This window comes from Gopherus flavomarginatus, chromosome 9 (assembly GCF_025201925.1).
Source record: "Gopherus flavomarginatus isolate rGopFla2 chromosome 9, rGopFla2.mat.asm, whole genome shotgun sequence".
Taxonomy (NCBI): Eukaryota; Metazoa; Chordata; order Testudines; family Testudinidae; genus Gopherus; species Gopherus flavomarginatus.
This window is the reverse complement of record NC_066625.1, coordinates 30,735,325-30,748,040: the sequence shown is the minus strand read 5'-3', so window position 1 is coordinate 30,748,040 and position 12,716 is coordinate 30,735,325. Positions and strand designations below refer to the sequence as shown.

Below are 12,716 nucleotides of genomic sequence, written 5' to 3'. Positions count from 1 at the left end.
GCATGGGTTGTTAACCATGGGGTCATGACCACCCCTTCTTTCTCAGCCAGACACATCTTTGATGGAGTAGTATATGTGGGAAGGGGATCTGTAGGTGGCGCTCATGAAAAAAGTTGAAAACCATTCAACTAGTGCATCCTAAGACTTGCATAACACTCCCTCGCATCAAATCGGGAATGTGATGAAGTCATTGGGTGGGCTAGATTGTTCTTGATGGGTGGGCTCAAATTAGGTTCCTTCTGGGTGGTAACTTCCAGGATGTGACACATTAGCTAGAACTATTTCTAGCTGGTGTACAACTGTGCAATTCTGCTTTATTAAATACTCTTGTAGAATAAAATTGCTTAGCATAATCTACTTTAATGTATGCGTAAACCTCCAAAATCCTTCACTGTGGTGCAGAAGATGTGACCATCCTAAGTCACCCAGCAGCTGTGATTTTAAGAGGAGGCATAGTGCATGTTTTGGAAGGTCAGGCTCCTAGTTTCATCTTCAGTTCCTGCTATTTATTAGTTACCTGCCTCAGGAGATTCTGGGCAAATTCCAGGTTCTGCAGCCTCTGTTTATTGACAGCATTAACTTCAGTGAATTTAGCAGCCAGAATTGCTTCCTGTGAAACAGAAAGGCATTCAGAAAAGGAAGTGGAACCAGAACTGTTAATCAAGACTTTCTGAATAGAAACAAAACAAATGGCGACATGAAGGATAGGTAGGGAAGGCACGGCAGGACAACTGGGTATTTTTCTCCAAATCTTCCCTCTACTGTGATCTTACTGTGTTGTGGGTTCTGTTCTATAGGTTCCATGCACAGAAATGGAGGTTACTTACTTGTAACTGAAAGTTCTTTGAGATGTGTATTCCATACATGGGGTATGCATGAACGTGATGGGTCTGAGTGTAGAATATTTTGGAAGCAACATCCATTGGCCTGCATATGCTCTGTAGCTCTCTTTGTGCTCCCAACTGAGGGCATAATGTGCGGTGTGGGCTGTCACCTCTCCGGTTTCCTATTCTTACAACAGAGTAACGAATTCACGGGTGGGTGGGAGTGGAATACAGATTGGGATCACGCATCTCAAAAGAACCTCCAGTTATAGGTAACTAACTGCCATTTCTTCTATGTGTTATGGTCCCTTTGTGTATTCTACACGTGGGAGATTGACTACTAGTTAATCAGGTGGTAGGTGTGAGAATGCAGAAATGATAGCTGACTGTAGTACTGCTGTCCCCCTAGCCACATCTGCAGCTAATGACTGTTCCAGGGCATAATGTCTCGCCAAGGTATGCAAAGAGCTCCAAATGGCTGCCGTATCTCTAGTATGAGTGTGTCTCTCAGAGATGCAGCTGAAGTAGCTTGTCCTCTGGTAGAATGAGTCTTTACCCCTTCGAGGGAGAGGAGACGGAAGGGGAATACCAGCCAGTTGGTAACAAAGGATATTCAAAATAGATCTCAGGTTGTAAGTCTCTGCCCAATATAGGTTGACTTCTTGATCACTTTGCTGTGGAAACAAATATAGTTTAGATATCTTTCTAACCTCCTTTGTTCTTCGCAGATAAAAGGCTAAAGCCCTCTGAAGATCCAGAGCATGAAATCTTCTCTTCAGAGGCAGGTGATTTAGGAAAAAAATACAAATTGGATGACCTGACTCATAAACCATGTTGGGTATGAATCTGGGGTGGGGGCATAGAGAGACCTTTCCTTTGTAGAAGGTAGTATATGGTGGGGCCACCATAAGCTCTCTCAGTTCACTGACTCTTCTGGCTGATGTTACAGCTATCAGAAATGCCACCGTCGTGGACAGATGGGTCAGAGAGCATGTGGACAGTGGCTCAAAGAGAGTCTCAGTGAGAGATGATAGAATAAAGTTGAGGTTGCAGGGAGATGCAAACTTCACCACAGTGGAAAGGATCTGAAAAGCCCCTTCAGAAATCTAGTTGTGATGTGGGTGTGAAGATCGTATTGTTATTCACTGGAGGATGGAAAGTGCTGACTGCTGCTAAATGCAACTGCAGGGAACCAGATGCAATATCTGAAGACTTACGGGTAAGTAGATACTCTAAGATGCTGCAACTCCTGCTTTGGGTGTGTGAATTTACCCCTGTGTTGCATTAGAAGATCCAGCAACGTGGGGATGTTCCTGGGAGGTCGCACTGAGAGCTTCAACAGATCCATGAACTGGAACTGTCTTAGCCAGTTGGGTGCAATCAGGATGACTCAAGCTCTGGCTCGGTGGATCTTCTGTAAAACCTATGGTATCAAAGGAACTGGAGGGAAAGCATACCCCAAGCAACCCTTCCTAGACATCAGGTGGACATCTTCTAAAGAGTCTTTGCCCAGGACTGCTTTGGAGCAGTACTGAGGAAGCTTCCAAAAGGTCCCAAGCTGGCATTCCCCATTGAGTGAAGATGTCGCTGAGAACCAAATAGTGAATCTCCCATTAGTGGTTTGCAGAAAAGTGTCTTCTCAGACAGTCTGCTAGGGAATTTTGCACCCTGGGTAAGTACGATGAAGCAGCTGATAGGGTTATGTGATGTTTGATGCATTAATTCTAGAGGGTGATTGCTTCTATGCACAGAGAGAGAGATCTTGTTCCCTCTTATTTGTTTATATAAAATACTCTTGTCTTATTGTGACATTTGGATTGGGTGAGTGGGAGGAAGGCATTACAGGCCCAACAAACCATTGAGAGTTCTAGTAAGTTAGGTACATTCTGGACTCTCGGGTCCAGATGCCTTGTGCCATGGGATGGTCCATATGCACCCCCCAACCCAAGAGGGAGGCATTGGTAATGGTGGTTGCCTCGGATGTTGATGTGAGGAAAGGGGTACCTACCTGAACCTTTCTGGTTTTGTCCATCAGACAAGAGAGCCCTAATTCTTGGGCAGAATTGTGACCGTGTCATTTATGATGCCGTTCTCTGGTGAGTACACTGAGAGAAGCAAGGCTGTAGGCATTCTAGATGTATCTTGTTGAATGGTATCACATGTGCATGAAAGCCATGTGGCAAATGAGGGAAAGGCAAGTTCTGAGTGATATCCTGGGTCTGAGAGCAACTTGGTTATGAAAGTGCTCAAATCTTTTGAGAGGCAGATAGACTCAACTACAGCAAGAGCATAATGTGTTGCTTCTATGATGTCTCTGCTCCATGTGGGGGTCAACACAGAAGTTTTTTTGTGTGATTGCCACAGACTTCTAGGGATGATAAAAGGCTGAGCAGAACACAGGTTGCCCTGCGGACCTCCTTTTAGCGTTGCCCCTGAGAAGCCAGTCATCAAGATATGGGAAGACTGTAAATCCTTCTCTTCTCATCCAAGAGAAGATTGGAGGAGTGGGGGAATAGCTCAGTGGTTTGAGTATTGGCCTGCTAAACCCAGGGTTGTGAGTTCAATCCTTGAGGGGGCCATTCAGGGATCTGAGGCAAAAAAAAAATTGGAAATTGGTCCTGCTTTGAGCAGGGGGTTGGACTAGATGACCTCCTGAGGTCCCTTCTAACCCTGATATTCTATGATTCTCCAGCAGCCGCAAGTGGAAAAAACGTTGTAAACATGCTAGGTGTTGCGGCCAGACTGAAGAGGAGGACTCTGGATTGATAATGGTCTTGGTTGAACAAGAATCTGAAGAACCTCCACCTGAAGGCTGGATATCTTTATGAAAATATGCATCTTTCATGTTGAGGGCTGCAAACAATGTCCTGGAATACAGATGGACCCAATAGGAGCAGTGAACTTGGATGAGGGAGAGCAAAAATGTACATCTCCCTGGAAGACATCTCCAACCATCCTGGAGTATGAGGAGAGTCCATTCTTGGAGCTGGTAGGGCTGGAGCCTCTCTGGTCACCCTTTGGCTCCCTTTGGGGCCAGATTGCTATCAGTACTGTCTGAGTTCCTGAAGTGGATGGAAGCACCAGCAGCTATCTATACCTCATCTTCACCACTGCAGCAAGTGCTGGAACCACTGGATCCATACCCTTATGTGCCATCTCCTCGTCAGGAACTTTTAGTTGGACCTAAGATCTTAGTATCTGTGCACATTGGCTCTCTTGACTCTGATGGTGTCAGGGAGGGATCCCTTCTTTTTGGGACTAGCTTATTAAGGACAAGTCCTCTATCTCTATCTATGAGAGTGCCTCTTACTTTCCTGTGAAGCCTTTTCTTTAGGCTTATCAGACTTAACCTCTGTTCCCAAGCTTGTGCTCAGAGAGGCACAGCATGCTAAGAGGAGTGAGGGAGGGGAGTCTCTGGCCCACATTTGTTTGGGGCTTCATTGCCTTCTCCAGGAGGTGTTTTCTGAGTCTGCTCCCGATCCTCATGAGTTCTGGGGAGAAGAGAGAAGCAGATGCTGCACTTGACAGAAATATGAGCCTCAGCCAGGCAGTAGAGGCAGCGTTGATGTTTGTCACTCACAGAAGAGGAACGGGGGCAGGAAACAGTTTTTGAACCCTAGGACCTGGGCATAATCAGCCCACACCACCCTTTATGTCCTTGGGAGCATGAGGAGAGCTTCAGCACCCGTGCGGGCCAGCAGACAGCCATTGCGTAACCTGCGTATGGAGTACCAAGAGGGGCCATCATTCAAAGAAGAACAATCGTTTCCCTTCTTGCAACCTGCTCTACCAAACGCATGCAAAAGGTAGGACAACCGGGGACTCATGTGGACAACTTCAGCTGCATGGTGCAATATACGATGAAGGGTGAACTAAGATAGCCAAACAGTGGGTTATAAAGGTATAAAGTAGCTTGAAAACTTGCATGGTCTTTGTGTAGTATCTATAGATTACACACAGAATTTTAGCCCCTAAAACCTGTCCTTTCTGCTGAAAGTCTTGTTAGGGGAAGATTTCGTTGGAACGAAGTGCAAGTTCAGGTACTTTTTTTCTCACCCTTCCCAAAAACCTTTGGGATGCTAGATAATTGATCCACTAATGGTGCTGAAGAATTCCCAACCCCGAATGAGGCTGAGGTCACAGAAAATCATTGTGCATACAATCACTGATGGCTCCTCAAAGCCATAACCCGGCCTTAGCCTCTCTCAACCCCATCATGGCTTTACCTCTTCTTTCACTTTGGCAGCTGGAGACTGGAGTCTGGGTCTCTTGTTCATGTAGCCATTCCGTCCATTTTCCATGTCAAGAATGGATCGTAACTTCTCTGCTTCCAGTTCATAGTCCTGCAAGAGAGTGGTGATGTTAGAGAGGTGAGGATGCAGGCCGCCTGACCTATGCACCCCTCTGCTTGTGCATGGACCCAAACTTACACCAACCCTTGGTCTTCTGTTAGTAGCTAATTTAGAATGATGGGATCTACAGCAACAGCAGTGAGACCTTTCTGTCTCATTGGGAGTTCCAGTTCAGGCATTGCCTGTCATGTCTATCCTGCTAATGCACCTTCATGGTTGTATAGTGACTTTCATATGAAGTGCTTTAAAGCCACTTGTCTTCAAGAGGGAAGAATTGACCTCTTTATGTATGGGGAAACTGAGACAGACATGTTAACTGATGGGACAAAGGCCACAGAGGGAGTTGCTCTGAAATCAGGGATTGGAACTAAGCTGTCCTTACCTTCCCCATCCTTTTGCTCCACCACTGGGCCGCAGTGTTTTGCTTTTGGCAGCCATTGCTATCCTATTTCCTATTTGGGGTCAGGAAGGAATTTCCCCCCGGGTCAGACTGGCAGAGACTCTGGTGGGAGGTTCACCTTCCTCTTCTGCATGGGGCATGATTCACTTGCAGGTTTAAACCAGTGTAAATGGTGGATTCTCAGTAACACTGAAGTCTTAAAACCATGAGTTGAGGACTTTGGTAACTCAGCCAGAGGTTAGGGGTCTATTTCATGAGTGGGTGGGGGAGGTTCTGTGGCCTGCAATGTGCAGGAGGTCAGACTAGATGATCATGATGGTCCCTTCTGACCTTCAAGTCTCTGAGTCTATTGAGAACACCTCTAGTGATAGAATCACACTTCTTACCTTCACTGCCTGCTGGTACCGCCGGGCATCAGCAGAGACTTTCTGTACCTCCTGCTCCTTTCGTGCAATATCACCCAGCAGCGTCTATAAATGGACAAACGGCACAGGAAAAGCAAGGACCAAGCAGTATGGCATTTTAGAGGGTTCCAGTTAAAGCTACACCTAAGGGATGGTCTGAATTCTTTCCTTTGTTTCCTCAGTTCTCTAAACGTGATTTGAATGGGTGCAGCTGCCCCTCACCTATTTTCTGGCTCATTGGAGGGTTCACCACCACTGGGACATGTGCCCCCTGGGGTAGTACTTGTGGGCAAAGTGCATTAACACTGAATAATTTTGTATTAAGGACAGCACTAGATTTCAGATTGAGGTGCATTTCCAGTGCCCTACCTCTGCATTAGCTAAGCAGGAACTCTTCATCAAATGAACAAGGACTTATTTACCCCCACTGTATCCTTAACCCCTGTTGTAGCCGCTGCTGGCCTCTCCCCATGCAACAGTTCTGATCAGTGTTGGTGACTGTGAATGTGAAGTGTGGGGAAGAGGTAGAGAGGCTCCCTGCAGCATATGGCTCAGAGGAGAAGGAATTACCATTTGGTTCTTCAGCTTCGTTTCCACTTGTTGGATGTTGTCCGTCTCCTGTGGCTCATAGTTCGGAATGTTACAAAGGAACTGGTTGACTTCATTGTAGCCGGAGCGATAGGTGGAATAGGATGATTTTGCTTTCTGCAGGGTCTGAGATCTGGAAGAGGGGGGTATGAGATGTAATACTTCCCAAGCTAGTGCCGTTTCTGCAAATGTCTCTGGCCCCACCCTCCCCTAGACACAAATTTGGGGCCTGAGTTTTCCCCCAGGAGGAGTCATCTTCTGCAGGATCCTACGTAGTATTTCCTAGGAGGTCTTTTCTTCAGGTCATGTTAAAACATGCTGTGGTTTTATACTCCTTCCTCCACTTGCAGATCTAAGTCAGGGAAGATGGTTGTGAAATTCAGCTGTGCTGTATATAACAAAGCACTCCATACAGTGCCTATCTCTCACCAGTCTATCAGGGACCGCAAGCACCAGCAGTTTGTCAAACCACACTATGATTAGATCTGAGGATGCGGTGGAATCCACGGTGACAATGGAATGTAACTATCGATAGACATGGTGGCATACAACGTGCCTGTCCAAAAAGGATCTGTGTTCTGAGAAACTTAGAATCCAAAGATGTGCATGCAATACAGCACAGATCTGACTAAGTTAAAGCAAGCAGTGGGGTGGGCCCAGCACAGATTGTGTCATTGCCTAGTTGGGTATTAAGGGGATGATTGGGTGGTGGAGTATGTGGCAAGCAAGTGCTGGGAGGTTATGTCAGGCATCTGGCACAGTGTGAAGGCGGATGGGTAGTGAAGAGTGGATGAAAGAGGAAACGAGTGCAGGTAGAGTGTAGATAAAGGAAGTAGGAGATGGGTAAGGACAAATGTGTGCAAAGCCCTGAAGGGGCTTGATCTTGATATGGAAGGGAAATGAAGACCGGTGAAGGGAGGAAACCTAGTCAGAGGCAGGAGGGAGAGGCTGTGCTTGAGGGGAATTTATTCATCCTTTCTTCAGCCCCTGTGGATAAAATGGCCAGCCTTGTAACAACTCCAGTCTCCGCTATGAGAGCACTTAGCACCAAAGGCCACCCAGATCTGCTCAGCCTACACATGCTGAAGAACCATCCATGCCTCCTTCCCTAGACCTGTAATGCCAAACTCCCATCAGCTCTAGATGCATCCATGTTGTTCACCCATCCCTCTATCCCTAGGGACCATATTGCAATTCCTCCAGACTTGATTCCATTCCAATCAGTTGTGTTCTGTTGTAAAAACCCATGTGCTAGGAGACAAGGGACTCCCTCTCCTAACCAGTATCTCCAGTGCTCAGCTAACAGCCTGTCCTGGAGCCTCACCTGTGGTCAATTTGCTTGCTGAGGTTGTTGAAGCGCTGGTTGAGTTTGTGGAGCTCAGCTTCCTGACGTTCGAGGTCGGGGCAGTGCTCCTGAAAGCGGCTGGCAAGGGTGCTGGAGCATGTCTTTGTTTTTTTCAAATTCTGCTCTGCCTCATTAAGCAGAGACCTCTTGGACTGCAGTTCTATGCCCATGGCCTGGAATGGGAGCAGGAGAACAATAGGGTGGTTAGACAGATCCTAGGCTTTCACCAAGTATCTCTCTGACATAGCTTAGCTGCAGTTCTAGCTTTAAAGAAAGAAGTTTGCTGGTCACTCATGAGTGTTCCTTGCATTCCTACTCCTCTAACCCTGTCACCCCTGAATTCTTTGCTACCCCATGCAATTGCACCCAGATCATGGCTCATAGAATGAGGGGAATGGCAAGTATTTCTTCAGCTCATGTGGTTAAACCAGTTAGGAAAAGTTGGCTTCGTGTGAGATTTCTCCAGTATGCAGGATCCTTCTTTTGATCATAGCAATGCACTGCTTCCCAGTCCTGCAAAGACCATGGATGCAAAGCAAGAAGGAAGAGCGCTAGGCCTGCTTCCAGTGCAATGAGTGTGGTGCTCTGCATGAGAGTGCCCTTCTGTTCCAGTAGCATCCGGTGTTGGCGTTGCGGGTGATGTTGGAAGATGACCAGGCTTGTGCTAATGCTGCAGAGGCTGCTGTGTCCTGGCTGTGGAAGGGTGACACTCAGGCCCCAGGCCTGGGGATTCTAGATAAAGGCTAGGAGCCATCCAGCAGATCTGTTGGGGAGGAAATCACCTCTCTCTTGTCCTGACTTCCCCCTTTTCTTAATTTTTAAGGTAACAGTGTTTGTGAAAAGTGCTGAAGATTTAAGTCTTTCGTCCCTGTCACTGCAATAACTTTTGCATGCTTGCCTGCACCCTGTTCCTGAGAGACAGACTCTAGAGGCTATCAGGCACCAGCACATTGAGTTCTTGGCCTTTTGTCATAAACAGATAAGAAAAGTTAATAGCACAGAAGTACTTTATATCTCTTTGACTGTAAAGGGTTAACAAGTTCAGTAAGCCTGGCTGTCACCTGACCAGAGGACAGGATACTTTCAAATCTTGAGGGAGGGAAGTTTTTGTGCTGTGCTGTTAGTGTTTGGTTGTTGTTCACTCTGGGGGCTCAGAGGGATCAGATGTGCAACCAGGTTTCTCTCCAATCTCCCTGATACAGGTTCTTACAGATCCAGAATAGTGAGTACTAGGTAGCTAAAGCGAGTTAGGCTTATGTTTGTTTTCTTTATTTGCAAATGTGCATTTGGCTGGAAGGAGTTAATTGTGTATTTGGCTGGAAGGAGTTCAAATTTGTATTTTTGCTGAAAGGATTTTAATTTGTACTTGAATACTTAGGCTGGGAGGGTATTCCCAGTGTCTATAGCTGAAAGACCCTGTACCTATTCCATTTTAAATTTACAAAGATAATTTTTACTGTTTTTCCTTCTTTAATTAAAAGCTTTTCTTGTTTAAGAACCTGATTGTTTTTTTATTCTGGTGAGACCCCAGGGGACTGGGTCAGGATCCACCAGGGAATTGGTGGGGAGAAAGGAGGGAAGGGGGAGAGAGAGGTTAATTTTCTCTCTGTGTCAGGATTACTTTCTCTCTCAAGGAGAATCTGGGAGGGGGAAAGAGAAGGAGGGGGGAAGGTGAATTGGCCTCTCTGTTTTGTGATTCAAGGAGTTTGAATCACACAGTGATCTTCCAGGGTAACCCAGGGAGGGGAAGTCTGGGAGAGGCAACGGTGAGGGAAAGGGTTTACTTTCCTTGTGTTAAGATCCAGAGGGTCTGGGTCTTGGGGGTCCCCGGGCCAGGTTTTGGGGGGACCAGAGTGTACCAGGCACTGGAATTCCTGGTTGGTGGCAGCACTACGGGTTCTAGGCTGGTGATTGAGCTTAGAGGAATTCATGCTGGTGCCCCATCTTTTGGACGCTAAGGTTCAGAGTGGGGAATTGTACCATGACACCTCTCCATTGAGCTTATTCACAAGGATGCAGATTGGGATAGGTGACCCGTTGACTAGGACCTAGAGGTCGCTACTTAACCAAGTGGTCGCTGAGCCATTCTGTCATCCAAATTCCAGTGGTAGCCCTGTAGTCCAGTCAGTAGTGCCTGCCAGGTTTGGTAAGTTAGGGGCGCTCATTTAATGGATGCACATTGGTGGCAATGAGGCAGGGACCATCCCTGTGCCATGAGCACCTTGTGCTGAGAATCCCTTGTGCTACAATGAAGTCTGTACAGAGATCACCCATTGTCAAGCAACCTCCCTATCTCAGGACTGCAGACACATTGATGAAAATGGAACGAGTCCAAGTCTTCTCCACCTTTGTTGAAGATCATCTCCGCTAACCCATTGGTGTTTTGGCTGGTCCCTTGAGCAGACACCTGGGCCAGGTTTTCTAGTGTATATCTGTTTATTGAGCATGTCGATAGGTTAGAAAACTGGCTGAAGAAACCACTTACCAAGAGCTCCTCTTTCTTATGATCTAGGGCCCCCAAGTCCTCTGGCACAGTATCCTCTATCACCAGTTTGTTTTCATATGCAGACAGCAGGTCTCTGCCTTGCTGAAGGCTCTTCTCAAGGCGATTGGACACATCCACCCTGTAAATACAAGAAGAATGTTCTTGCATTCCCACGCCACAGCTGAAAAGTCTGGATTAAGGCTGGAGGAAGCCATAACCTACTTTTCCTGGGCAGCACTGAGCAGCTGGACCACTTGGTCGTATTTCTTCTTAGTGTCCTCTACCTTGTTCCTCACCAAGGCGGCACTGCCAGTGTTGGGTACTGTGTCAATAAAGGCCTCACACTCCTGGATCATCTTTGCTTTCTCAGGTTCGATGCAGCGGACCTCATTGGAGATGTTCTGCAATGAGAAGAAAGTCCTTACAGCCACTGAACAGGGCTCTAGCGACCGGATGACGAATAAGGCAGCAGCTCCTGGCTGCCTTGGGCCAGCAGGGAGGCTTGCACTGAGGCAGGCTCCCTGTTTCAGATATGAGGGAAGGATTTTGTGCCAGGTGGGTCTCAGCCTGTAGAGACAAGGTGATGTTTCTTGAGGGCATTTAGGGTCAAACAGCAGCATGTTGCTCTAGGATGGCATTTCTTTGTAGGATCATGCCATTGTGATGCAGGGATGAAGCTGTAAATTGTGTTAAGGGTTTTGGACCCACACATCCGATATTCCCTCATCTACCCTATTTTAACATTCAAGACTCTGTCCCCTCCATTCACCATACCTCTATCCCACTAGTATTCTTTCCATACACTGAGGTCCTTAAAGAATAGCCCCTAGCTGTTATGGCCATTTCATCTTCCTGGGTGTTTGTTTTCTGACCCCATCACAGTGGGAAGAGAGATCTGAATTTCCTGCCAAGACAATGGCAAGGGTCTCATCACTCAGAGCAAGACGCTTGGCTTGCTTTGTACGTTCAAGGAATATGCCAGGGCTGTTAGTGGAAAAGGAGAAGCCATCTAATTGCATGCAAGCAATGATGTTTTTGGGAGTTGGTGCATGAGGAGCAATTGCATCTAAGAATAGTGATGTTTTGGTACCTTTCCTTTTCTTTCCTAATACAGGGAGAGGGTTTTTTATGGAGTTAGGCTTGCAGCTGTGCATTGGCCGCCATGAGATTGGTAGCTGAATAAACACATTCAAATTACCTTAATAGTCTTAGGACAATTCCCTAGCTGGCTTTTCTGCTGTCGTGTTTCCTGTACCGAGGTTGCTTTCATGGCTCGTGCTACAGTGATTAGCCTATGAGGTGGGCAAATGACCTTCCCTACCTTCTTCTCCATGTCTGTTACCTTAAGGTCCTTTGAGCGCTCAGCACTGTCCTGCACTGCCCGGCTGTGCTCCAGTGGGGGGCGTAGGTTTGCTGTTATTGCCTTCTCCTGCTTGTCTAGTTCGCTGTTCACTTTGTCTAATCCTGCTAGCAGCTGGCGGACCTGTATGGATGCAGCATCTAGATAACCAGAGGATGTTGGGTTAGAGGCTATGGGAAATAGGGGCTGGGCTAGACTCAGACACAGAGAGAGAGAGAGCTCGGTGAAAACCAAAACTCCAGCTCTCACTATCGCAATTCTGCCACCAACCCTGGGACCTTGGGGCTATTAGAAATTTGCATCATAGCTTGATGGCTCCAGTCCGTTTCTTGATGCTGCTCCATGGCCAGCACAAAACAAGCCATTGCAGGAGGTACTTCCTCATGCACAGCTGGGGTTCACCATACAGCTGAGGCACAGAGACTAAGTGACCTGCCTGACTCCCTATTCTAGCAACGCCATCCCATTATTCCCGTGAGAAGAAAATAAGCTGGGCACTAGCGGTGGCTGTGGCAGCTACTTTATCTCATTTTACATTTGAAGAGAACAGAAGTGCTGGGAGCTGTCAGATGTCCATAGAGCTTCAGCTAAGGAAGCAGCTGACTACAGACCAAACTATCTTCTGGCAGGATGAAGAGAAAGAGAAATCTTTTGAAGGTCCTGGTCAAGAACATACAGAGGACCATGTGACCCAAGAATGGAAGTCAGAGCCCACTGCCACCGGTTCAAACTGAGCTCCCAATATGCTTTGGTGCTCTGACCCTACGACTCTGCAAAGGCTTTGTCAAAAGGATCCGGGTGTGAAGACTCACCTCCAACACCGTCAGCCTTCAGCCCTTCATAGCGTTGCTGTAGTGCATTCTTGCTGCTGGCTGTCTTCTGCTTCACACTCTGATACTGACTGGCAATGCTACACAATGAGACAGTGTGTGAATTGAGGTTAGGGCCTGTTCCTTCA

The 12,716-nt window shown here is 47.1% G+C and overlaps 1 protein-coding gene across 1 annotated transcript in view; it reads right to left on the bottom strand.

Annotated features, from left to right (window-relative positions):
• The window catches only part of PPL (periplakin), a 53,016-nt gene that overhangs the window by 3,379 nt on the left and 36,921 nt on the right, over positions 1–12,716 (bottom strand). Inside the window, exons 13-21 of the mRNA XM_050968774.1 lie at positions 12,571–12,668; positions 11,741–11,898; positions 10,621–10,799; positions 10,399–10,537; positions 7,893–8,086; positions 6,551–6,701; positions 5,963–6,046; positions 5,051–5,167; positions 518–610 (exon numbers count right to left, since the gene is read on the bottom strand). Coding sequence (XP_050824731.1) covers positions 518–610; positions 5,051–5,167; positions 5,963–6,046; positions 6,551–6,701; positions 7,893–8,086; positions 10,399–10,537; positions 10,621–10,799; positions 11,741–11,898; positions 12,571–12,668 — 1,213 coding nt within the window. The remainder of the gene's footprint in view (positions 1–517; positions 611–5,050; positions 5,168–5,962; positions 6,047–6,550; positions 6,702–7,892; positions 8,087–10,398; positions 10,538–10,620; positions 10,800–11,740; positions 11,899–12,570; positions 12,669–12,716) is intronic.